This window comes from Aythya fuligula, chromosome 3 (assembly GCF_009819795.1).
Source record: "Aythya fuligula isolate bAytFul2 chromosome 3, bAytFul2.pri, whole genome shotgun sequence".
Lineage (NCBI taxonomy): Eukaryota > Metazoa > Chordata > Aves > Anseriformes > Anatidae > Aythya > Aythya fuligula.
The window spans coordinates 5,277,830-5,305,819 of NC_045561.1; the positions used below are offsets into that span (position 1 = coordinate 5,277,830).

Genomic DNA, 27,990 nt, shown 5'->3' on the forward strand with positions numbered 1-27,990 from the left:
AAAAAAGATAGCATTTATGTTCAAAAAGCAAAATTCTGACTCAGTTTATTTATAAAAGCTGGTCCAAGCCTGAACAGGCATTTAGAACAACAGTTAACACAAGCATGTTTCCAGTTATTTCCATTAAAACTCTGGATTTTGAGCCAAGTTGCATAAACCAAGCTGTCAACCAGCTAGGACATTTAATACATCCTCAGGCAAATAATTCCTGGTTGTTTTGTTGTTGTTGTTGTTGTTGTTTTTTTCCTGGTAATTCCACCTCTACAACCCAGAGAACTCTATTCTTAGAATGTTACCAAATCATGTGCAGTCATCAACTTCAAATAGTTAGCTTACCAGAGATGATACTCATCCAAAATGTAACATTAAGATTTCTTGATTTAATTTTGATTTAGGATTTAACAAATACTACATATACTTTGTTCGCAACAGGTATATAGCATTTGTTTGATAGGGAAAACCTGCAGTTATACGTGTATGTAAAACTCAATTTTCCTGCTGTGCACACTTGAATTATTAACAATGATTTTTAAAAATAAAAAACAGGTTTTGGGGAGAATACAGAAATTGATCCCTTTATTGCCAATATTCTCTAAAGCATAGTATAAAACGTGGTAGAACTTTGCAGCAAGCACATGAATGAAGCAGTGTGCACTGTGGTCACCAAAGCCCAGCGCACACACCTCTGTTTCTGTCTTCAGTGCAAGCAAGCCAGAGAACCTGTTGTTTGCTCACTGTCAGTTATTTGTGAGGAATCTCGTGATGAATCAACATGAAGAAATGCAATGCAGTAGAAGTACATACGCGCCTTAAAGTCCCAAAATTTTGGAGGAGGTAAGTTATTTGGTGTTATCTAAATTCTTCAGCCTTGATGAAGAAATAAAGTTAAACATAGATATACCTCTGTTAAAACCACAGCCATCATCCTCGCTGTTGATTTATAAATAACAGCTAGGAACACAATATTCTGCAAAGAGTGAGAAAAGTGCTTAAGATTCAAAGGAGATTGTCAAGCATCTGTGGAGGAGTGCTTCAGGGAGTGAAGCAGGAAGGATGGTGCCAACTGTAAGGTCAGTTTCAGAAGTCATCTTAAGAGAACGATGGCACTGAAGAGATTTTCAGCTATTTCTAGCTGCTTTCCCAGATGAGGATATCTTAGCTTAAAACATATGGGGCCCCTTAGGGTGTTCATTTTTATAGCTGGTCAGAATATTCATGGGAGGAATTACTGGAAATGATTATCAATATACAATTACACCATCGGGCATTTATAATTGCGCATAATCTAAATGCAAACTGGCTTACATTGACATTTCTCTGTGCTCCCAGCACAAAACAGGGGATATGTCTGCTTACATTTATTCAGTTTGCATCACATATGCTCTAGGATAAATGGCTGGTTTTAGCATGAGAAAGTAAGCACTATGTGATAGCTAAACATTTTAATGTGTGCAACTGAATTCAACGTTAATGAAGGCAACATGTTGGAAATTTGCACAAAGTTGCTGAAGGTAACTACACTGTTCCATTGCTGATCTTTTCCCCTACTTTTACATCTATATTCACTTCAAAAAAAAAAAAAAATTAAGCTTTTCATAGCACTTCCCACATGAACCTTTCACTCTCCATTTATGTTCATTTATCATATTCACATGATACCAGCCTGTCTTTACTGGTCATTTTTTGCCACTTGTACTACAAGTTCTCCTCCCCTCCCCATCACTAAATTGCTCACATGCAATCCTTTATAAATCCCCCAAGAAAATGCCAAACGTGCCAAAGCACAGTGACTTCTTGTTGTAGCCCAGGCAACATGCCCTGGGAAGTTACAGCCCTCAGAAGCCCACCAGGAGCTGAAGCTGCTCCTACTCCAGACACTCCTGGACACCACTGGCCAGTTTACGAGCTGAGGCATGGAGGAAACTGCCAGTATCAGCACAAAGGAAGTAAAACTAAGCAAAAAAGTTTAATCTGTTGCTAAGCTACAATTGCGTATCCTTGTCCTGGTAGCATGAGTGCAATCCCTAGGAGGGCACAGCAAATGTCTCCCCAGCACATCTGACAGCGACACACAGACCAGCTCTGACACAGCTTCTTTCCAAGTAATTGGATCCTTATTTTAATGAATCTATCTGGCTGCTCCCTCTCTGGATGAGGGACATCCTGTCTGCTTAACGAGACATCAGCTGTCTTCACTTTAACCTTGGAGCAAAAGGATAGCATCTTATTTAACAGTAAGGAGTTTGCCCGGGTAACCAAGGCAAATCTCGCTGGTATAAGTCAATGTGCAATTGAAATGTTCGGATGTGATTAGGGCAGAGGGAAAAAAGAAGTGCAGCAGTAACAGCCTCTCCCATATCAACTGTTTCTCAGTTGATCCCTGAGCAGGTCACTAGTGAATTACCAATGGAAAACGGCACCACATCAGCGAAGCTCAGCTGTACCAGGCTCTGCAAAGGAACCTCTTGGCACTTAAGTTAAAAAAGGGATATCACAAATTCAGGATGAAAAGCCCACAGAGGGCTGCGAATTATAATGATACAACTTCCAGCTCAGAAAGTGATTCAGTCAGAAGCCAAAAAAAAAAAAAAAAAGCGTTCTAAGAAATATCAGTACACACTTGTCCTTACATATGCTATTTGCCAGAGAGAGGAAAAAAACTACGTGGAATTTTAGCCTGAATCACCGTGTTCCTACTGCAGGATCAGAGAAAACATCAGTATCTCTCGTAAAGCAGCAAGAACTCCACAGGTGAGGAATGAGTCAACTAGGATTTTCTCACTTGAGTTAACTGAAGTAAAGATTAACTGGAAAAGTTAACTCCAGTATATAATTAAAATATTTCGATGTCTCAGAGATTACTTAAGTGTTTCTCAAGAGTGCTGTGGAAAGCTGTTTTATCAAGTAACTTTTTACACAGGTAAATAGCTGTGTTTTAACTTCCAAATTCCCCATGGACATTCCTGAAGTTCTGCAAATAAAAAGTCAGAAAACACACCTTTATAATGGTGAACCCTAAAGTGAAGTGTTTTCAGTGAGTATCTCACCAATCAGAACTGAACCAATCCATTTTGACCCCTCCAAGTCAGAAGAATCAACAGAAAGTATTTTTCTTCAGCTGTCTGACTTCAGCATGAGACTGATCCAAAGACAATGGCTTCATTGTGTGAATGAAGACAGTTTTTTGTCACCCAGCAACAGCGAGTAGGTGGCCCTAACAACCTCCAGGAATGCCTGTTTTGGGAAGTCAGTTGGGAAGTCTGGGAACCACCAGGGTGCAGTGAGGCTGGAGCAGAACAGTTCCCAGGAGGACCCACATGACTGGGTACAATGAAAATAATGCAGGGGAGATCTACAAGAAGGTTCACAGCATCATTTTTGGCTCCACAGCAACCACCATCCTCCTGACTTTACCTCAGCAAATCAATGCAATGGAAAAGAAAGAGTGAATTGCAGATCACCCCACCCATAGAGCAGTTCTGCTCTGTGCAGAGACGCAGCCCAGGAAACTCACCTGATGAATCCAACTGCGTACTGGATCCTGTCATTCACATCACCCAGATACGCTGAAGCAACATTTCCTGGTAGTCACAAAACACCACTTCTCCCTCCAGTACACCCAGGCTTGTTTCTTTAGTAGTACCTGCTCACTGAGAACTGTCAGAAGAGGAAAGATTTAGGTCTGTACCTTCCTGACCCCACATAAGGTGGAGAGATGCCACAGATAAGTAGGGAGATGTGTACAGCTGTCCTCCAAGTCCCAGAGAGCGCTAGCACTGTTTGCATGGTTAGACAGTAGATTACTAGCCAAAAAAAATAACCTGTAGAGGTGACAACCATCAAGGGTTCACAGTTACACTGTTTTGCTCAGCAGTCTCCATTTACCCAGCTGCATTTTATACCTTCAAAAGTTTGCTCAGCCCACAGTTATTACCATCAAAGGCTAGATCTAGGTGTGTTTCCAAACATTTTTTCCAGTGGCATACAAAGAAAACTGCTTGATAATATAAAGGTTTGTTTCATAAAGTTCTGACGAATCTTCAGAAGCAAGTCACAAACCATTATTAATCAGAAGATCAGTATTAAAGTTGTTAATTAAACAGATGAGCCATCTATACACTGAAAAAATGAAAACTACAGCAAGATCGTAAATACAAAATTTATATGGAATTTCAGTAAAAATACCCATAGTAGAAATCTGCAAAACTTTTATATGAAAGACAATCCTGTGTAACACTTCAATGAAGAAAGCCCACAGAACAAGCGTTGCCCAGCATGGGTGCAGCATACACAGTACACCAGGACTTGCATACATGATTCATTCAAATCTTGAGGACAGCAGTTTTGAAAAGCTGCATTTCTAGCCTCTTTAAAAAGTAACCCATTGGATTTTTTGAGCGACTTAAAGCATTCATATTCAGATCCATCAGGGACTGTTTTTCAAAGCGGTACATATCCTATTTGAAATTTAAATTGGTTCTCAAAAATCTTAAGTAATTTTTGACATATAGCTCTGGTTTACCAGCCTTACACTTAACAGCTCTACACATTTTGAACAGTGCTCACAGCAGCTTCTCCAAGGACATTTTGTCTGTACTGGGATTGCAAGAACAACTTCCATTTAAAAAAGATTAATCACAACAGAGACAGATGACAAAATGCTCAGCTTGCATAAAAGGTTGATACTGACTTTTTAAAAAGAAACATACTAAATTTAATCTTTTAATATTTTAATTGTAATCATCTAATCTCTACTATACCTGTATGATTCATTTCAAATGTATTCCAGTGAAAAACAACTGATTCTGGAAGGTACGCTGCCATTACACTCTTCCTGCAGAACTAGTGGTCTTTCTGTTAAGCACAAGTGTAGCCTTTGGAGTATCTGCTTCTTATTCCTTACTGTATACAAGACACTGTATTAAAGTTCAATATCTTTGATATCACGCAACAGTATTTTTTACTGCAGATGTTAAACCAAGTTGGATATAAATGGTTGCAGAGCAGTTGCTTTTCTAATTTTTTCACTAATAATTTAGTGAAAATTAAAAAAAATTGTAATAAGATTCTGCGATATATGTCAAATACAGTCAAACCCAAGTTAGCATTAACATTTCCTATTTTATTGATAAAAACACAGGAGCGATCACATACATGTTATGTTGTTTGAGAAGCTTTAGAAGCCCACTATTGCTCATTTCCAGATTCACAAGAGATCTATGAAGAGATGCACCACTGCCACTTGCTGCCTGACAACTTAATCCCTGCATAGAGTGATCTTGTTAGATCCATGAAGATGGAAAATACTAACTTCATATTAAGTAATCCAAACCTAACAGTGACATGCAAGAACAGGAGATCTGTAAGCAGAGACTCCAGAGAACCATCACACAGCAGCAGCTTCAGATCTTTCTCTCACAGCATCTCAGAAACCCTGGATCTGCTAGATCACAGTCTCATTTGTGTTTTGTGGTTTTAAATTCAAAAGACACCTTAACAAAGTACAACTCCTGGGAGAACATGTTCTTTGTCTGAACATTCAAGAAGCCTCAATACCTCATCTTGAGCACTGACAACAGGTAACTTTTTAATACTTTAAATACTTCAAATTCCCAGCAGCATAAGACAAACTGTGAGGTATATGGATGTTGCGTATCTTTTAGAGTCAAGTCTCTTTAAACAGCTAGAGAAGAATTTAGATGACTGGTTCCATGCTATTCTGAAAATGAAAAGAAATCAAATCAAAACTTAATATTGACATGTTCCCTCCTACACACTGAGTATCACAAGGCCCTGTGCAGTTTAAAACATCCTCTTTGGTACCCAAGCAAAGTCATCAACACCCTCAATCTACACCAGATACAGTCCCTCATATTTTTCAGAGTCCAGTAGCTTTGGATCCATGACTGAAGGGCTGTATCAATTCTTATCTGAGAAATTCACCTAACACTGGTTCCTACTTGTCTCCTGAAATATATCTAAGTCCTGTTTTCCTTTTAGGATTTTATGAGCTCCTGATGCACAGATAAATGGAAAAAAAGCAAATGTGTCCTGGAAACAACAAAACTGTACTCTGAACTTTTATGTGCATAGTTCTTCCCTCCACTTTAAGGTAGCGACAGAAGTTTTCTTGATTTTTGCAAATGCATGCTTAGTTTGGAGGAAAAAAAAATAGCTATGTACCTCAACTGATACTGAGATCTGCTGTCTGTAAGCTTCTACAGTTTCTTAGTTACATTGAAGAACGCACAGATTACACAAGATAAACCAACTGTTCTCATTACAGTGCAATGTACATATATTAACATCTGTATGTCTCCACATGTGAAAGCATGTTTATACATCTCCACTATAGTGGAATGAGATTCAACCTCAGCACAGAGAGCACTCCTAAAGAAAATTCATATTCAATACATGCAGTGTAATTTTGTGTAAAGAAAAAAAAAAAATCCAAACTTCTGCTACATCGTTCCAAGACACAATATGTAACAGGACACAGAGAGCAAAAGTTAAGCTTTCTTAGTAAATATGCTCTTTACGAGCATTTAAAAAAAAAAAGTCAAGACAAATTGGCCCTATTAATCTCAGTCTCAAAGGAAACTAGCATTTTGCACTTGCAACTTCTCTTCTAGTAAGAGAAATGATTTCATCTGATTATTCTAGAAGAACAAGATGAAATTCATGCACATTAGCAAGGTTTATGCAATATACATAAATATACATAATATAAAAGAAGTCAAGATTAAGACATCTTACACACATGATCACACATCCAATCAGGAATATAACATACAAGGTCTTAGTGTAGATATTCCTTTCCTAAAAAAACTAGTATTAAACAAGTCAACTAAAGGAGGGAAATACCAGTTATCTTTAATGACTTAAGTCCTCTAATCACACCTAATCCTGTCTACCTGCCAAGCCATTTTCACTTTATACAGTTCCATAAATACATATTTATCTTGATATAATCAGCAAAAACCAAAAGCTTCTCCTTGCTGCTAGCTCCTGCTCCTCCCTTTCCCCAATGTGCTGATTCTAGTGACAAAGGTGAAGCCTTAAATGCCTCCTCAATTAGTATTACTAAAGCGGCTTGAGTTCTGCCAAAACTGTTCTGGGTTGGAAACAGCAGAACTGCGCTGCACATCACAAGCTTGTATTGGCAAGAAATATGCAACTTACTGGCTGCAGAATGAGTATTTCTTGCTACAATCCTTTAAAGAAAAGAGTCACGCTTTGGCAGTTTTCCCTGACCAAAATAATTGCCTTTAAACTTTAAGTACTACACATTTTAAGCATCTAGCTGCCACTGTTTCTGGGCCTGAAGCTTTTGATTACTCAAAACTCCTTGGGTCTAAAAAAATAAAAATAATCTCAGCTGACAAGCTTGAGCTATGCAGCATGCCTCTGAATTACCAAAGCCTGAAAAATTTGGGGCCATGCTAATCAGAGCACAAGGCGCACTGCATGATATACTTTCAAAACAAACATTAAGAAAGATGTAAAGGTGCTTCAGTTAAAAGTGATAAAAATAAACCCATCCTACACCACATTTTTCAACAGAAGACTCATAAGGTGCCTTCTTTCACTGCTGTATCACTTATCTGGTGCTTCTGTGGCATTTGGAACAAACATTCAGAAGAGTCACAGCCCTGCCAAGCTACTTCAGAGTTAAAGGTCCTCTTGGGCAGTACTTACAGAGGAGCACAAGCACAGATGACCACTTTATAGCCGGCAAACTGAGACTTGGTTCCACCTCCCTTTTCCCTTAAAAGTCTTCGAACACAATACACACATAATACACTTAATTTGATTGTCATGGCTAAGTTATACAATAAACAGTATATATACTTATAAAACAAACTCAATGAGTAATTACTATCTTAAAAAAGAAAAGCCTGCTGAAAGAGCAGAAGTTTTGCGTAAACACAAGTGACAAATCAAGTGTAAGCTTCAGCTTCAGACCCAGGGTCTGATACTTCTTTGGTCCAAGTGTACCAAATACACCACTGAACAACTATAGTCCATTGTCAGCCGCCTGACTTTTACGCTGTCTTACTGAGCTTTCAGTCTCTGAAGCAGCTAAAGGTTGTTCGCTCAGATCTTCTGTTTCTTCTTCACCTGATTCTTTTCCAAGCTCCAGATCCTCTTCTGAGTCACCAGCACTTGAATTCGCTGCATCTTCTTCATCTGAGAGGTCTTTCGCCTCTGCAGTCTCTTCTGCATCATCTGCAGAAAGCTCGGCAGCCTCCTCTGGTTCTTCTAATGCTGCATTCTCCACATTCTCCTTCGTAATTGCTTCTTCTAAACAAAAGAGTTTCAAATACTGATGTTAGATTGACTCTCCAAACAATGCTTTTAAAAGTTAAACCACTGTTTATGTGAAATACATCATGAACATTGCAGTATGTTACAATACTGAAATATTAATCAACTTTACTATTGAATACTTTTGTATGACGTTATATTTCCTTTATTATTAAATCATTTCAAATATTTCTTCAGCAGAATTTCTCTTTCATCATCACTTGTTCTTCCTGCATATCAGGCTTTCATTTGGTTCCACAGAGTGACAAGATCCATGTTGCTTGGCTCCTTGAAAAGGCATCATTACCAAAGAAATCGACAAGAAAGAGACAAGACACCGGTAAGCTGTCAGGTAACAGCTGCGGTTGAGTCAATCAGCTCACTGGACAGCATACTGCACCGGTATGGTTTTTCTATTGATAGTGATTTTAAAGACAGTAATTCTGCATATTTTAAAATCCAAAATTTGGCTACAATCTTCCTGGTAAGTATCACAGATGTATCTTCATCTTGAACTGCAAACCAGCACGCACAAATATACACAGTTACGAAGGAAACGTTTAATTACTGTTCAGTTTTGACATCACTTGATAGAACAATCACCACACAAGGTGTTCTGGAACTTAACACACATTTGGTGTCTACAGGAGACTTCATTTTGTGTGCAAATTTTTACCTCCCATTCCCTAAGTTACAGAACACTGGCCTGAAGCCCTCTCACTGAAGATCAGGAAGAGATTTATCTTCTTTTTATTTAAAGAGGATGCAATGCCTCACACCATGTATTACTTCCTTGTGAGCTTAGTGACCAACTTTAGAATTCCAGATGGAAATTTGGTTTTATATGCTGCAGGGCAGAAAAAAAGGTAACCTCTAATCACACAAGAGACTAAGTAGTTCCCCCCAACCTGTGTGGTAAGAAACAGCCTTGTGTATTGGACGCAGACCTAGAAACACCATTGTTCTATTCTTTCTCCATGAAGCTCATATAGGGACGCTTAAAGCCTCAACGCTGCAACTGGGTCTGTCTGATCTGTGACTAGTGATAAAATACTGCCAAGGTCTGTTCAACTGGCAGCAATGTCAGATACAGAATTTTTATAGTTCTGGCATTTATTATGCCACTTTATTATTTCCTGCAGTCTCTAGATTTGATTCTCGCTACCTCCTTTCCCCTTCTTTCCACAATTTAGATAAAAAATTGTATAGGTTCAGAATTTTGCATCTCCTAAGGCAACATACAGAGTGCATAATAGGATGTAGAGATGTCCTGCCAAGGCAAATTCCTTTTATATTTAAGCAACAAATCTAATGAAGATACAGCTGCATAAAATAAACAAAATCCAGTATATTTCTTCAAGACTTCCTCATTTTGAATGCATTTGGCCTCTTCACATTTGTGGAAGTATGAATAAAGTGCTGAGGGTTTTTGTTGCTCTAGTAATAGTATTTTTGTCTTCCTTGCTACCGGGCAGATGCTTTGACTGATTAAATAGAGCCTGACACAGTGTGACAATCCCTGTCACAGGGTGATCATAATGTATACCTAGTTTACTGGGTCAGATTTAAGTGCCTGACAGCATACTGCCCTCCCTCCCACAAACGTACATTTAAAACTACAACGTCTCACCCGCTCAGGAGTTCTTACCAGATGTTTCAGTTCTGTATTTTGACTTTGATGGACAAAGGCAGTCTGAAATCAAGACCAGTATCTGGGTAAAGGGGGGGGGAAAAAAGCATTTGTTAACAAATATGCATTTCATCCCAGCAGCCCCTGCACTATTATATTCGTACCCTGGGTATAAATATAATTGGCAAGCTGATGAAGAGAAGAAATACTGATTTAGGATACTTCATTATTCATCTTCATCACTTTAGTACTGCACTGATTCTGGATTTTTTCCTACTTCAGAGAATTTCAAGATACTTGAAGTAGCAGCAGCTCTTAGAAAGCAGAACTTTACAAAAACTTTACAAAAAGATTAATATGCTATCATTTAAATACATAAGTATTCACTAAGTGGCAAGTAATTTTAGATACTTAGACTTGAACAAAGGCAATGTGTGTTTTTTTGATAATTTAATATACAGTATGTGCAAAGACCTACTCATCCTTTTTAAACATACAATGAAAATTTAGAAAATTGCATTATCTGGCTCATAGGCAAGAGCTGCCTGAAGGAGCTAAATTAAAAACACTGGAAAGAAAGTGCTATCTCTGTATATGAACCAACATCCTCTGCTTTCCACTCCACATTTCCGGCCTCCTATTTCCCTAAATTTATTTAGCATTGAAAATGCTTTGCATCTTCAGAAGAGATGCCCAGAACATAGCTGAGGATCTTTATTTAAAACTTCAGAAAACTTCTTGGTCAAGATTTTCTATATTTTAGCATGCTATTCAATTCTCACTCCCCAGTTCCCTGATACACAATCTGTACTTCCACCTTTTATGCTCTATTGTACCTTTTAGTTTTCTGCTAAAGCAGCCTCAGAGTGGAACACATACAGTCAAAATGCAAGGGAAAACCTTAGTGTCTCATTGTCACATGTTAAGAACAGTGCAAAGGAAAGAAAAGAGATAAATGATACAACGATAAGAACTACATTTCAGTCACAGAAAAGCTTTTCAGTAAAGGCAGGAAGATTAGGTTTATATTTTCTCAACTTTTTCCTTTTTTGTGTGTGTGTGTGTGTGTGTATTTTATGGTGGGTTGCAGGGGGTGTTCTGATGGGAGTTTTGGTGGTCTTTTTTTGTTAAGTGGAAGAAGGAGTTTTTTGTGTTTTTTTTTTTTTTTTTTAATTTGAAAATCATCGTTATAATTTACTTCTAGCTATGTTACCTTGATTTGCATTTATTTGACAATGAAGTCTGTCATCTCAAAAGATGCAGCTGTTTTAACTGTACAATAAAAAAAGCATTTGTTCACATGTATTGATACTGCATACATTAGCACAACATTAATGGCTTCAAATAGAGTAGGTCAGTTAAGAACACCGTATCTTCAAAGCTTTTTAGAAAAGATGTTCATCCTTTCATTTTAAGTAACGGTGCAACAGCAAACCTGCATTGCTAACTCCCACAAATACAGCCCCATTTCAGCTAATACAAAAATCATTCCACAAAGCCTGCTTTTAGAAAGCTGGAGTCTTTAGACACCATTCTGATCACACACATGCAATCCTTCAGTCTAATAATGAGCAATTAATAAGCAATTAGAATCAGGTGCTGCAGGGTATCAGTGAAGTTTTTTGTTCCCCCCTCCACCGAAGATAACGCAAAGCAGTTCCAGGTAACTAAGGAAGGAATACGCTCTCTTACCAAACCCAGGAACAGGCCGATCAACAAGGTAGCCAAGATGAAGATTGCATAAGACATCCAAACGTGAATTCCAAGAGTGCCAGTGAGGTAGCTATGAATTTGCTGGAAATGAGAAGGTATTTATCAAATTCACACCAAACACCACACAGCATTGATGCTACTGTCACCATTAAATAAATTGACACCTAATTAAGACCCTTCATAACAGCATTTATATTGAAGTCTTCCCTCTCAAGCACCAGCCATCCTTTAAATGTCATATTAGGATTCTTCTGATAGCATTAAATCTTGTTTTGCTTTACTGAGTTTTCACATTAAAAGGCACTGCATGTAATCTTACTGCGGACAGATGCATAAGGGATGCTCAGAGCATACAAGAACGCATCAGAACATTCTAGGATTTTATAATCTGTAAGAAGGTGGCAGCTGCTTAAGACAGATTAATGTGCTAGATGAATCTATGGCATGAACCCATACATCTATTTTTACAGCCTCTGCTGCAGGGAGGAGACCATATAGTAAGCATACCCGAGGATGACAGAACACCAGTACAGCCAATTTTACAACGGTATTTTAGAACTTAAACATTGCAGAACCAAAAAAAATCAATCACAGCAGATTCAAAGCAGGTGTTATTTTATACCCACTTTACAAGCACACCACCAAGGAAAAGACAGATCCTTAGAAGGGGCTTTATCCCTGGGATAAGAATTATAGCTTGGAAGAAGAATGGTAGGTGCTTGAGTTTGCACAAGATAAAAACAAATACTTCCATTTGGGAATTCATTCATTAACTAAAATGCAGCCATTTATTTCCTACTCAAGCTCTTCAGTTCTTAAAAAGAGCCACACATTCTACACAGATACAAAATAAGTGCTTTCTCATTTTATATTTAAAGAGACTAATTGTCTCTTTCACTGAAAATGAGCTCTGTTATTTAAACCTACAGATTTATTGGCTTGAACCAAGCATCACATCAAGTCAGATTGTCCGGTAGGAAGTAAATTATAACATTACTCTCTGAAGAGAGTATCGCCATTAGAAAACAAACCACAATCAACATCTACGGAATTTAATATTGAAAATTATTTGTCTGTGTCCCCTCCCAGCCCCTTAATGTCTGAACAGCACCCAACGTTTATTAAACCATATGCAAGGATAGTACAGGAAGAAGAGTGAGGAAATGTAGAGTTGAAATATGTATTAGAGTGGAAAGCAAATTAAATGCTCTGAGAAAAAGACTGTAATCTTTCAGGAAGGAAACTAGACAAGAAAAACATCATTGCACAGCAACCAAGGAAGAGAAAAGCCAGAAGGCTGTAAAAAGTTAATACTATCCAACGAAAGAAATAATCAAAGATAGCTTGCATGGGAAACCTAATAATGGAAAGTTTTATTTGATTTCGAGATAGTTAGATGCTTACTGGAAGTGCTACAAACTCTGTTCAAACTCCCTACTACCTTTTGAAGTGGATATTACAATATTCAGACTTGTTTTGCTACAGATAGTCGGCTACACCTGATGATCTTAAGAAAGAATATTTCCCAACCAAAATTGCTGAGAATTTTCAGACACTTTTGCATTTGCATACTACAGGAAAAACTTTGATATCTCCCAAACAGAAGTGTCTTGAAATGTTCTGTAAGTTCAAAGCACACTTCATTGTATGCTAAGCATTTCTCCCTTACTTCTGGTAATTAAAACGTCCAGATTTGTTTTTATGTCAATCTTATTGATAGTTTGAAATTCAGATGCAAAAATTCTTACTGAAGAATAAGGCCATTACTCTGTTCGTCTGCACAACAGATTAGATGTAGACAAAAAGCAGAAGAGCGTGATTTACAACTTCTAAAATGAATCTGGAAATAATTTTTATGAATAGGATTAAGTCAGAGACTGGTAGATACTAAATGTATTCCTGAGGCACACGGCCACAGCTGCTGCAGCTGTCAAAAAATACTTTATCAATTTGGTATTAGCACATTTTGTCAGAATACTAACTATACCAAGATAATAACACCAGTAAGTATTTTCACTATTTATGATAATCTTTAAAAAAAATTACAATTCTTGGCGTGGAGGCTATTGTCTATTAGCACTGCAAAACTTCTAGTGCAAAGACGCTATACATCCAATGCACAGTAAACGTATGGAAAATCGAAGTCTCATAAAATAGTAATGAAAGTATTCAATTAGATTTTGACTTGTTAAACTGAATATTATCCTAAGCATGAATAAAGAGGGGTATGGAATATGCTACCATGTAGTTACTTACCCTGATCCAGCCAGAGAAGTGAAATAGCCCTGCCATACCATGCATCCTAAAAAAAAAAAAAAAAAAAAAAAAAAAAAAAAAAAAAAGGGAAGAACATGTTCTAAGACAAGTAAAGAGTTAAAATATATAAAGTGAACTATCCAAAAAAAAAAAAGAGCAAGATTCTGCTTTTGCACTTCTGATACCATTTTAGCCCCTAGGAATCGATAGAAGGAAGCTAATGCAAACAAAGCATTCTTATCTATATTATGTTCATTTAAGCTGGCTCAAATGGAAAGCATGGAAATGGTAGCTTAAGATAGCATTTGAGCATAATCGCAAAATATCAGCAGTCTGTGCACCTTCTCCCCAGCTCACAGCAGCATACAGCCCTATAGCTCCTCTCCCCATTACTAAATATTCTATACTTCCTCATTCTCAGATGAGAAATAAGGACAGACACCGGATCTTTTATATAAATTTATACATGATAGCTTTAGTCAAAATGAAATGAACAGGGCATTCATATGTTTGGTTCACCTTTTACAGCACACAAGCGCTCTATGCTATTTCAAAGTAAACTCAACATTCTGGAGACAAGCATACTGTGAAAGCACTACCAGTCTCCTATTCCAAAGGAAGACACAGCAGTTCCTTTTAAACAAGTAAAAACCTTAAAGCTGCTGCTGCAAGTGACCAGAAATAATCTACATAAACATACATTTAAAATTATTTAGCAAGTAGTAGAACTGACACTTGTGAAATGCTCAGTGGCTGTACCTTTCCTCCCTCCCTCCCTTTCCTCCTCCTCCCCCCCCCCCCCCCATATTTTCAGAGGTAATATCAACAAACCTCAGCAGGCACAGACAAAATCAAGTGCAGAAAATAAACTGCTTTTAAAGGTGAGAAACTGCATAGCAGGCTGTCAATAAGGATTGCTTCTACAAAGCCTACTTGTCTAGGGAACAAGCTGTCAGCAAAGCACCCTTAATGATTGATGAGCTACAAAACATGCTTGTTGTTGATAAAACAAAGTATTACATTATAGAAGACGGGGACTTCCATCCTGCTACTGGCTCCACAGCTTGCCATTTTTTCTCTAAAACATAACCCTGAAGGTCTTCCAATGTGCGTGAGCCTCTGTATCTGCGAAATACTCCATTGTTTGCACTAAAAAGCATAAATTCACATTAACTTAGTGTTTAAACTGTATGGGAAAAATGTAACCCTCCGTTCTGCCATTCCTCCCCTCCTCCCAAAAATAAAAAAACAAAGCATACTATGTACACAGATTCAACTTGCTCAGGAAGCTGAGTACCCAAGGATTTTTAATGTTTTGAAACTAGTATCTGATAGATGGTCTCAGAGTTTCAACAAAATGAGATTTTGCTGTTTATTAAAAATTCCTATTATTCTTAAATAAAAAAAGTCACTCTGTACTGAATATAAAGCATAGGAAGTTAATTAAATTAATTTTAGGCACATCTCAGAATCAAAAGTGTGCTTACATGTATCTATAGATGTACAACTCAATACCATGATTTAATACAGAGTTCTCCATTTAAAGGATTTCATCCTTCATTGAATAAGACACAGGAAACACCCTTTTTGATTTGTTTATAAACAGTACTGGTAACAAGAGAATTTAGCAAATCCACTTAATCTAAGGGAAGTCTTGAGATGAGGACTTTGTTAGCATAATCAGAGCCATTAGCAATACCCTAAACTGAAACTGAAAGTCAATATTCCTTCATCGCCACCTGTATTTCAGAGTTATGGTGTAAAACAGGCAAGAAGCAGGACTCAACCAATATAAATACCAATATAAAGTCAATAGATTAAGAATTTACAGTAACAGAAGCAGCGCTACATGCTTAGTGAAAGGTTTCTGTAGTGTTTTACATAGGATTTGTACAGACTTATTAAAATGAGAAATTGAAGTGACACTTCTAGAGGTCAAGTGTTTCTGCTCACATACAGTGAGCTTTCTAGAAGCCAATACTGCAGACTTACATCAGTTCTTACATATTATCCAATGTTCTTTTCAGACTGGAAAAGCATCACTTATCTAGGTACAAAACTGTTTGTAGGAAAGCCTTCCACCATAAATTAAAAATACATGATGTCCAATAAACACACCGAGCTCCTGAAAAACGTTTTAAAAATTGACCAAGTGAGATAAGCCAGTTGTACATCATGTCTTCCATGTCACTGTACAAACAGGACAGGAAAAAATAAAACATACAGAAATAGACAGTTGTTTTTAGTATTACGTACTTACTGGTATATTGTAGGAAGTGTTGTTACAAAGAATCGACCACTCAAGCCTAGAAAGAAAGGAAAAAAAAACAAAAAACACATCAATCAGTTAAGTAAAGCAGAATTTCCCCAGCATTTTGACTTACCTGTAAGTACCTACAGATCTTTATCTGTATACTAGAAAGCAGACTGCATAGCTTTTACCACCATTTTGTAAAAAAAATTTAGCTTGTCATCAGACATGCTATAAACTAACAGCCGCTAAATACTGTTGCCAAATTAAGTAAAATGTTTACCTTGTAGAAGGCTTACAAGATCATTTTTCTACAGAGAATTCATTTGTTTGTCTTCAGCTGTGTGCAACGATGAGATTGGGAGTGCTCCCCCCAACCAAGAAGATGAGCCACGCAAACGCACCCTTATTCCGGAATCCTGCACGCTTACACGCCTGTGTGCAGCCTCATCCAGATCCCCACTGCTCCATCTAGAAAGTTGGGCCACTAACATAGCAATGCAGGCTTGCAAACTCCAGCCCGCTGTTTTATTTCATCCTCTGCTTGATTTTCAATGATTTAGAGCTGCGCATGTAAGTTTCAGGTACTTAAAGTAATTAAATAAAGTAATCTTATTTGCTTGTTTGCTTCTTCCAAATAATCCTTGTATGCTGCACAACCCATCTCTCTCATGCACAACTGTAGCAAGACAATGTTTTGGACGTTTCTAGGTTCTTATTGTTAAATTGAATTAAGCCAGGTATTTTTAGGTTTCAGTACTAATGCTTATTATTCTAGAGTGAAACCCCCTACAGAACTACGGAAAAAGGCTTGTGGGTTTTGTTGTTGTTTGTTTCATTTTTGAATATGTTTAAATCAAATACAAGTTTCTTCAAAGTTCCATAAAACTAGGCATCCTCATTTTTCAGCTTTCTGCTTTTATTGCTATAGGAGGCAGGATGGCAGGAAATCTTATAAAGCAGTTCAAAGCCACACCAGCACAGGGAGACACTAAATAAACAAAAGCACAAGTGTAACAGAAGAAATTAATGAAGCAGAAAGAATAGCAGCACACACACGAAAAAAAAAAAAAAGGTGGAGAGAACTGTAAAGAATATTATAAGCTTATAAAGAGCACAGTCATGGAAACACTGAAAAACTCTGAAATCCTATCAAGGACTAAGCAGGCAAACAAAATGAAGTAGCCAGCCTAAATCCCTTTTACCAGTAACCTATCCTAGAGCAAGCACCAATGGTCTTAGCATGAACAATGCAAAGCATAAAACAAAATCTGTTGCCAAGTGCACTGAAGCATCCCAACATTTCAGATGAAGGTTTTATGTTAATCTCACACACATCCATAGGTCAGCAAAATCAGATGCAAGTCATCTTCAAAAAGCTAAGAACATACAGCAAGTTGTTTTGGTGCATGCTTAATCCTAACTTGAACTGGGTAACAGTTTAACTTCAAACACAGTTCAGCATGTGTTTGCAAATCACACCATGGCACATGCCCATCAGGTAGTCAGACAACCAAGACCAGGGGGGAAAAAAATTATTTGCCTTTCCACTCCAAAATACACCGAATATAGAAGCCATCTAAAAATACTGCTGCTTTCAACAAGGAAATATTTAAAGATTATGGAAGACCCAAGAAATCTTGTTTTCAATAGTTGTCAATGCTGTGATTGGGAACTTCACAAAAAAGGCACCCCAAATACCAGGAACTTTGTGAGCCAGAAGCACCTCCATTACTTACTCTTCAATAGAAAGAGTGTTTCAATAGAAAAGACAAGGAAGGAACTTTCAGACTACTACATCAAGCGACTGAAGCATGCTGTAAATCCACTAAGGCTCTGATGGATTCATTCTTTGGGCTTCTGTTATAATTAAGCACCACAAATGGCTGCTTCCCCCTGCAGGGTTTGGCAATGGCATTTTATGTGGCTCTGCACACACGAGATTTCTTTTGGTGAAAACAAAAGTACCTGATCCCTTAAGGTCCCAACCCACCCATTCAAATCCTTTACCAGGTAGACTAATTCCATTCAGAATCCCAAATATTTTATTTTTACAGCCTCACTTTTGAAAGGACATTTTTAAGTTACTCACATCCTAATGCCATAATCAAGACTGAAATCCTCTTATTTGAACACCACGTAAGCAAAGAATCCCTATCTAATTGGGAGAAAATAACAAGATGGGATTATAATGGATCCCCAATTGCAGCCTTAACTCCAGAGTAAGCCCTGCTTTGTTACGGTGAAGAAGCAGAAGTTGGCTTTACCTGTGTAAAAATATTGATGTTCAAACTCACATTTTCTTAATCTGTTATTGATGAGTATCTGCAATAGAGGAATGCCCCACACCAACAGCTTTTTGATATCAGTTTTTGTCTACCTATAAGTTTTTAAACGAAACATTAACCAACAGGATGGCTAGAACAGCTGGCATTTTCTTGTGAATTTAAATCTCTGGTTTTAAGCAATTTAACTCATCCACCTAGTGTTAATTTTGTAAAACTACCTTGTTTGGCATGTTCTTAAAGTAAACAGCACACATTTTAACATACTTTAATACAAAAAAAATCCTAAAGCTCTAGGAATCTTTTTGGTCCAGTAACGCCTCTTGCTGTCAATCTTCTGATATTGCTGACAAAATCTTTCATCCCCTCAAAGCCAAAACAAGCATGAAGCGTTCTTCAGAAATGCAGATATTTGGAAAAAATAAAATAATGTTGGTACTGTTTACAGAAACACATTCAAAATTTTGAAAGGAGTCACTAGAGCAGGAACAAATAACGTTGTATTTATGCTTCTGTGGATAGATAGGGTATCCTGTTTGTAAGTGTATTTGCATAGATGCAGCAAATCAGAAAAAAAAACAATGAAGGTTGTACTTCAAAAGCACCACTACAATTTAACATGACAGTAAAACAGCACTGTAATGCAAAATAGTTTAAAACTTATTAAAGGAGGCTCATACTGTGGTAATGCTACTGCATCCTGAAATTCTCAGAAACTGGAAGCTACAGAACTGGATGCTTCTCCAGACACTTTGGAGGGGAAAGAAGTAAGGTGGGCAACAGCTTCCACTGGATTAAAACAGAGAGTAAGCCCCTTTTAATACAGTGTAAGGGCAGATTGTTCCCCCACAATTTCTTCAAGTTACCCTTTCAAACGCTTATGCACACAGATGTGAGCTATGTAGAAAAGCAAGATGCGGAGAGCACTATGTTGGTTTAGAAACGTCTGACTTGGCTGGCATTCCATGCACTCCAGTAAAATAAAGCACACTCCCTGATGTTAAGTTGCACTTCGACTAAATAATTTATTTTATTAAAAACACTGTCTGTGTACTATACCTGGTTCTTGAGTGACATCCACCTTTCCCACAGTGATATCTAGACGCTCACTTTCTTTTGCAAAATTCTCCCAGATCAATTCAATCTGTTGACAAGCTGGACACCAAGGAGCATAGCTGAAGGGGGAAAACAGGTTAAATATTTTAATTTTCTTATATGTGTACACATTCAAATTGATTTAACATATAGAGGAAAATACAAACAGATCAATTACAGGAAAAAATGCACTTCTTCTTAATCAAGTCTACTGAATAAGTTAATCAAGTAGGTTTCGCATCAACCCGTGTTCCTCCTCATGTTATTAAAACAAAAGCAAGTCTTCACGGCCTTGAGAAATTCATATCAAAACCCTCACCACTCATGATTTATTCTATTTACATAGAAAATAAATCCATTTTCATGGCAGCTATCTGAATTATTGAAGCCAGGCTGTACTCATTCAACGCAGCATTTCGTATTGATTTCCCACTCCTCAGAACTTCTGGAAGTTACGTTGGCCTTAGCCCGCTACTCAATACATCCGAGCACGCCTTTTTCACTAGCACTCTTTGGAGATCTGAAGAAAGTACACATTAAATTCCTACTGCTTGTACCGACTGTCTTTCTCAAGTCTTGCTTTATCTTAGGATTAATTTCAGCAAAATAAGAAAGCATGTTACAAGAGCTGAGTTCTCTACCCTACCAACTGCATTATTCAAGCCACGTTTGCTGTAGTTATTGATAACATCAACACCAAGACAGAAGAGCTAATTTGAGAGGATAACATCAGAAAGTGTTTGAACTTTGACAGGACCCCACTTCTACCCGAACACGTCAGACTTCTGCAGCTTGCAGCAGTTGCTCATACGCGCAATTCAGATACACAAGTAGCGAGGCGCAGCACGTGAGTGAGCCACGGCAGTTCCCCCCCCCACAGCCACGCCTTTTAGAGATGCACATTAAGAGACCCTTAGGAGATGTCCCCTAATTTATTGGGGTTTGAAATGTATAAGCACACTTCTGACATTTTAAAAGGCAAGGAAGCAAATGTAGGGGGGTTTAGAGTCACCCTACTTGTCACAGGGCTCAAAATGTGCTACTGTGTTCCTCTTCCATTCCTGATAGAAAGAAATTTCCTCATGGGCAGAGCCCCAAATCTTTCCCAACCCACGCACCCACCGTGACTGTGAAGCTCTGCAAGGGGCTGCCTCACGCCGTGGGTCTACCTGCCTGACCTAGAGGCACTTCTCCCTGCCCGGTGGCCTTCTGAGCAGGACCACTCGCTTCCGCAGCGCCCGGGGACAGATCTCTCCAGCCACCCACTGATGTTTCAGGTCAACGAGGCTGAATCTGAACACGTAACTTCTCATGGAAGAGGTAGAATCGAATTTACTGACTGCTTTGTAAATTTTTTTATAGGGGGCTTGAGAACTAAGTATTTCAAAAAGGAAATCTTGCACTCTGGATGTTAAAAAGATGCAAATTAAAAAATACACACTGGACTTTACTGTAATGGAAATTTATGATTTTAAATATTAAAGCTAATATTGTGCATTTTTGAAGCAACATCATTCGTTATGAGAGCACCTGAAAAAAGTACATAAATCTAATCTTGCCAAGAAACAGCCTGTCATTATCGCTTAAAAAGATGCTGGAAACAAATCTCACATGCAGAACTGCTGGCCTGTAGAGTGCTTTTAATAACAGATTGACAGATACTGTGCTTCAAAAACAGACTACATTTTATTACAATAGTTTGACTGATAAGTAAGAAGCCACATGTCAGATAACGCTACTGATGTTGCTCTAAAATTAAAGACAGAAGTTGGAACGCTTTCTAAATCCAGCTTCTCTAGATGTGTCAAATTCATCCCACAAGACTTCCAGGATTAATTTAACCTTTAGCCTGCTTCAGGTACTGTCTGATCTTGAAATGGAAATTTGGCCATATCGACATTCGTGCTTGCATTTGACATTCATGAGAGTTTCTTCTATCTGAAATTAAGCAGAATATTCAATGTGCATAGTTGAGATAATATTCACATGATTAGAATCCTTTTCTTTTATCTCAGAGCAGCACTAAAATCCTTACCACTGCTTGGTAGTGAGAACAATGAACTTCACACAAGGCCTTGCTTTTTTGGCTTCCTTTCGGTATCAATACCAGACACGGGATGGAACTAAGTCACGCTCAGTGCTACAAGTCCCAGCCACTCACTCTGGACACTGGCACATGTCATCTGCCTGAAAACATTAGCTTTATATTCCTGAAATTACAAATTCAATTTTTGCAAGCCAGGATATACCCTGCCCCTACACAACTTGCAGTGAAGATCAGATTTTTACAGGGTTCTTACTGCTGCTGACTTCAAAATCCTCACTTTTCTGAAGCTTTAGCATCCACATTGGTTACTCAGCACTTCAAGCACTACGAGGAACTCGGGGATGCCTTCACTTACAAAAGCAGATGCAACCAAATCTCTTTGGTTATACTCCACCACCAGTCAGCCAGGAAGCGATGAGCACTGCAGCAGCAGCACCAGGTTTAGGGCTGTTCCTCCCCCAGCTCCCTGTGCACAAGGGAACACATTTAGCTGTTAAGGTGTTGCTCACACTGTGCTCTGTGGCCCCCCGGGTGCTCCGAGGAAGCAGCACGCAGGTCTTTCCGAGTTAAACCAAAGCCGACTGAAATTTAAAGCAAGTCCTGGACACTTGGTTGAGGAAAACGTTTTCAGTAGGCTGTTACATATTTAACAGCAATTTACCGATCTCCACCATTTACAAAAACCTGCCTGAAAACATCACGTACCTGCGAGTTACGCATAGACAAGCTCCTCACTGCAGGATGTATCAGATGCCTGCCAACACACACCTCACCCGTGGTCCTACCAGGCTTCTTGCACAGCACACAGCTTCACAGTCCAAAAAACCTCATCCACCGCATCCCCTCCGTACCTGAGGCAAATGTCTATTCACCGGTCGGGTCCACTGCAAGAACACCAGATTTAAGCGGATTGCAGTCACAGTCTCAGAGAGGCCGGGTGTCTTCTGGTTCCCACCCCAATCCATTGCAAGACCTGAAGCTCTTTCCGAGGGCATAAAAAGACAATCCAGAGGCCAAGTTTTAAGCTTTCAAAGTCAAGAAAAGCCAAGTCTGTCTGTCTCAGATGTGAAGCTGCATCAGCTCACACTTGCAGCGATTTGTGCAATACACAGGCACTTGGCTTTCAAACACAGCAGCTGCACAGATGGCTGGGGTAAAACCAGTCCGAGCAAACACCAGTCACTGGTACTGCTGGAGGAATGGGTAAAGAGGGAACAACTGCACTTACTGCACTGATACCCAGCTCCACAGGCAGCGCTGCTGATCCTTGCTCCTCTCACCTCAAGCAGGTGGCTAGGGAACTGACCGATGCACTCCTTTTTGGATGGATGCCACTGACTCCTTTATCTGCCCTTCCAGTGCTATCAGCAGCAGCTATCAGTATCAAACAGATGCAACCCCGAACCCTGTTCTGCATTTTGCTGCAATGGCAACTTCAGGAAGTTGCAACAATCTAAGAACAAAGGCTTATGGCAGCGGGCACAAGAGGATTTACCGAGGAGAAAACAGCAGAACAGCCAAGACAAAAACATCCTGCTTAGTCTACTTTTCTCCATTCAAGACACATCTCATCCGTTCCTTCTGTGAAGCATAAAATAAGCCAAGCTCTCAACTTCATTTCTGATTGGGAGTACCATTAAAATTAGAGGTGCAACTGTTGAGACAGCTCCTCGTGGAACGGTCATAGCAGTAAGAGAGTAAAATAGACATTACTTTTATTCCATCAAGTTTTGTCTTACTGCTACAAGTTTTGTAAGTGTATTAGACTAGCCTAACAGAAGCCAGATTTTTTCCTGTTTGAGTTACACACAGAAACCTCCCGAAGGTTTAATGAGTGCAGAACCACTGCAGCACAGTGCAGACTCTGGAAGCTGACAAGCAGTTGCCTCCAGCATTCCAAAACCCTCCAAAGCAGACACGGAACATCTCCCAGCCCCAAAAGAGTTGCTCCACAACTGTTAAATTTTCACGAATTGCTAAAAGCCTATCGCAAACATCACAGCACAGAGAAATGAGGTTTCCCCCTAGGTTGTTCTGCCAGGCTTCACATAAATGGCTTAAATAATAAATAAATCATAAACTGTTTGGTTCCTCTCAGATGCTGTCATGCACACACCTCAAACTCCTTCTATAAAGTGACTTCTGTGGGCCAACAGCATGTTGGCAGTATATTGTCCTGCTAGGCCTGAGCTTTAGTAAGAGTTCACAGAAGCTCAGCAGATGATTTCAGAGCCACAGCCACAGGATTTGGACCTTGTGGCAAAACCCAAACCGGGCACTGCTGGCAGCCTGCTGAGCTCCCATCCTGCTGGGTGTGCTGGGGTAACCTGGCACGCAGATCTCTTCTGGTAACACCTGCACAGGGGGAAATGCAACTGCTTACCTTGTGCTGCGACACACCGTGAGTCAATTAGACTGTATCCTCCAGGGTAACGGCTGGAGTGCAACCCTGCCCTCGTTCCACGGCTCAGTAACAAAGCACGTTCTAACATTTCAAGACCAAGATGGGAAGCAAGGCTGGATGTACTGTAATTATTCAGCTTTCTACTTTCAAAACCAAGAAAATGATTAAAGTTCCATCTGCAATTCAACTTGTATTCCACTCAGTGTCTTTTTTTTTTTTTTTTTTGGAAAAAGATAGAGTGTTCCTTTTTAAAACAAAAAGCCAGCTGATCGCTGAAAAGCAATGTGAATTCTTGCAGTACTTCAGCAGATTAAGTTCCACCACCCCATACAGGTTTATCTCTGCAACAATAGCAAAGTATCAGCTACCACAGATATTTCAGTTTCACATTTTATCAGTTTCTGCTCAGCCAATGCCCAGCACAGGAACAACGCTCAGTTACTGAGTAGGATAATTTGGTCACTTTCTCTGACCTCAGGAGGTCTGCAGACACTTCACAACCAAACTGCAGCTCTAGTAACTCAATTTGCATTCCCTGCAGACTTTTTTTTTTTTTTTTTTTAACTAATAGGACTAAGAAAAGCCTAGATACTAATAAATCAAGAGGAAACGTGAGACCATGCTCTCCCAAGTGACAGAAAACTCCCCAATCTTACTGAGTCCTGAATCTCAGTTACACTAATTGTTAAATAATTCACTGAATTCTTCATAAGTTTATTTATGCAGCCTTTCGGGCCAATTATTTAAAAGCATTAGCCCACATAAGCGGTACAAATTCAGCTAGATTTTGAGCACACTCCCTTGGAAGTGGTGCAGCTAACGGGAGCTGCCAGGCACTGACCCCTTGTGATGATCTCGCCCGCAGAGCAGCAGGAAAACATTTTAAGTTATAAGAAAATAAATTACGGGCTATAAGCTAGCCTTGAAAGCACGATTCTCGTTATGATTATTACTGTTCTCCCAATGTTAACCTTGGCTGGAATTAAAATAGAAAGTTAACCCATCCATGTTTTGGAGCAGACAGCGCTAATACTTCCCTGAAACTAAAGGGAACCAAAACGTTTCACAGCCCAGGTGGGAACCAAAGCAGAGATTTTCTCAACAGGCAAACACCTGAAGTACTGCAGGACCAGCAGGAGTTACTTTAGTCTGTAAACAGAGGCATGAAGACTATAAACACTTATTTACTTCAAAAAGAAGAGGAAGTTCAACAGAGATCAGTCAAGCTTGGAACAAGCTATGTTTACAAATGCAAAATGCACTTTTAATGCGAAACACCAGGATTTAGTTTTCTATATTCCCAAGAGACACAATAATAAAGACAGAAGAAAACTCTTCATGCTAGCAAAACATCGCTTTGCAGAAAATAGGAGTAGAAATGATTCAAGAAGGGAACTTGTAAGTTTGCTCCAACACCACAGTTTAAGTATTTCAGTGAGGATATGTGTGCTGCGATATTAACACTAAGCAAAAAGCATTGCAATGTCTTCCAGAGACAAAGTTATCCAGAACATTATCAATGAAATGCAGCATTGCTTCCAGTGCCTGCAGGTTTGCCAGCTACGAATAACTGAATATTTACAAGAAGTCAGCCAAGTACACGCACTTCAGCTAGGAGGGATGAAGGAATAAAAATCCTATTACCCCTACAAATCCCGCACACAAATTATTTCTGACTTAAGTCTCTCCATTTGTGCACCCGAGAACAAATAATAAAGTGGCAGCATACGGTAATTGGCCTACGCTATTTTCACAAATGGAGAAAATGAAGTTATACAGAAGTACCTGCTTAAAGAAGGCTTCAAAACAGTAATTAGAACCAGTGACCTTTTTTTTTTTTTCTTCCAAAGATATGCTGCAACAACTTCTGCATTAAAAAATAAGAAGAAATACTGCTAAAAGTCTTATAAACAGCAGATCCTCCGATCAAATGAAGTTTTGATGAAGGATGCTGCACCCTTGCCAACAGACCCACCACACAGCATGGGAGGAACCTCTGAACTCCAGTGCCAGATTCCTGTCCACACCACCAGCTCTAAACCAGATGAAAATCAGTAGAAGCCAAAATCTGTCAAAATGAGAACTGTAAGAATCACAAGAAACTAATTCAGGACCTTAAATTAGTGTTCAGACACAACTGGAGATCTCAGACTTAATTCAGAACCAGCAGCATCCTCAGGAGAGAGGAAGGCTCCTCACAAGTAGGATGTATCAGAAGTGCACCACCGAACACAGCATGGAGAGCCAAGTTTCCTTGCCAGGTGAAGCACAGTATACAAAATAGAAAAAAAAGTAGGCAGAGCACAATGTAACAAGTTCAGATACACTAAAGCTAACTTCTGCACCATTATTATTCTCAGCTACCTGTCATTCCCATGTTTCAAGCAGAGTAAAGGCACGCGAAGCAGTGTGGCTGCTCGCTATCCCAGCCGCTTCTGATTTCAGTCAGTTCCTCTCTTCTTCCTCCCCCAAGGGCACACACCACTGGTTACTTAGGTACTTCCTCTTAGAAATAAAAGAAAGCACCGGGTCACCTGAAGCGACCCCTGTCCTCCCCAGTATTCACTGGGTTGGGAGCAAATAGGTAACTTCATACAACTTTTTTTCCACATAGGCCTCAGATGTCAGACATGCGGAAAAAAAAACGTAGAAAATTTGAGAAAAAAATTATTTTCTCCCACTCCAAAATTATCACTTCCCTCATCTGTTAGAATAAGATAAATGGAGGTGGAAAAAAAAAAAAAAAAGGCTCAAAACCAAGCCCAAGCCCATAGCCACAGCCGTGGGCATCCCTGCGCCCACGATCAGGTATTTCGGGGCTGCCTCCACCCAACCCTGGTGACACTCCAGTGGCATCCACAGCACCAAAGCCCATGGGGAAGCCGTAATCCCTCCCCCAAATGACTCAAACCAATTCAAATTCAACACTCGAGTGGAAGAAAACTTGAAGCAGCGGCGTGCTTACAAGGAAGCAGGAGCTCAGGCGCTGACAGGCCGTCTCCTTCCTAAGGAGACTTAGCCTGTACAGCACGCACGCCTCAGTAAAATCCTATTTCACACTTACAGGTGCCACACGAGCATCCAAACCACTCTTTAAGTGCTGTGTTAGAAAACCTCAAGTTCCTTTTCTCCTGTGTAACTAGAACCAGGTGGAGCTTGTCTCCAAGCACAAGCCATCGCCTGCATTAACACCAGCTCCGAACCTGCGGCCAAGTTGTGGCCACAGAGGTGTTTGCTGGCAGCCTGGGCACCACGGGGACACCTGCCCCGCTGCCCCCAGGACACAGCAGCAGCAGCGCTGAGGATTTTAGGGAGCGCTTCCCACTCCTGCCAGGCGCTGCTGGCCAAATCCAGCCCCCACAAAGGTCCCAGGCACCAGGCGCGTCGCCTCACAATAAGCGCGGCCCCAGGCTACCAAATTTTGGGCACTTTATCCCCCTCGGGCACTCGCAGGGGGCACTCGCAGGTGACCCGGCGGAGCAGGAGCCCGACCCCAGCCCCTCGGGGGGGCCGCCCCTCAGCCCGCTACTCACAACTCCACCATCCACTGGCCCTGCAGCACCAGGCTCCAGTTGGAGCCGCCCAGCACCCGCACGCGGCTCCGCAGCTCGCCGGGGCTGCCCGCCGAGATCGAGGAGAAGGAGGCCGAGGAGGAGGAGGAAGAGGAAGAGGAGGCGGCGGTGGGGCCGAGCGCCGCCGCCTGCAGCAGGGCGGCCGCCGCGCACAGCCACCGCCCGGCGCCGCCGCCCGCCGCCATTTTGCCCCCGCCCGGGCCCAGGCAGCGAGGGCGGGCGCCAACGGCCGCGGCGAGGCGGGGCGGGGCGGGGCGGTGAGGGGCGGCCCCCTGAGGCGAGGAGGCGGCATCGGGGCGTCGCGGGGCTCGCATGGGTTTTTTTGGGGAGCTTTCTCGTATCGGGGCGCCCACCCCCGTGTTTGGAGTGCCAAGTGAAAGGGCGAGCTCAGGGCGGTGTTGGCCGCCAGCGCTGTCCCTTCGGGTCTGGT

The 27,990-nt window shown here is 40.2% G+C and overlaps 1 protein-coding gene across 1 annotated transcript; it reads right to left on the minus strand.

The window, feature by feature from the left end:
• Nucleotides 1-5,101: 5,101 nt before the first annotated feature.
• Nucleotides 5,102-27,874, minus strand: TMX4 (thioredoxin related transmembrane protein 4). The gene is made up of 8 exons (XM_032183692.1): nt 27,522-27,874; nt 19,502-19,617; nt 16,167-16,212; nt 14,927-15,055; nt 13,907-13,952; nt 11,630-11,731; nt 9,956-10,019; nt 5,102-8,304 (listed from the first exon to the last, which is right to left on the minus strand). Exons 1-8 carry the CDS (start codon nt 27,872-27,874, stop codon nt 8,018-8,020), a joined length of 1,143 nt encoding a protein of 380 aa, XP_032039583.1. The 3' UTR covers nt 5,102-8,017.
• Nucleotides 27,875-27,990: the final 116 nt, after the last annotated feature.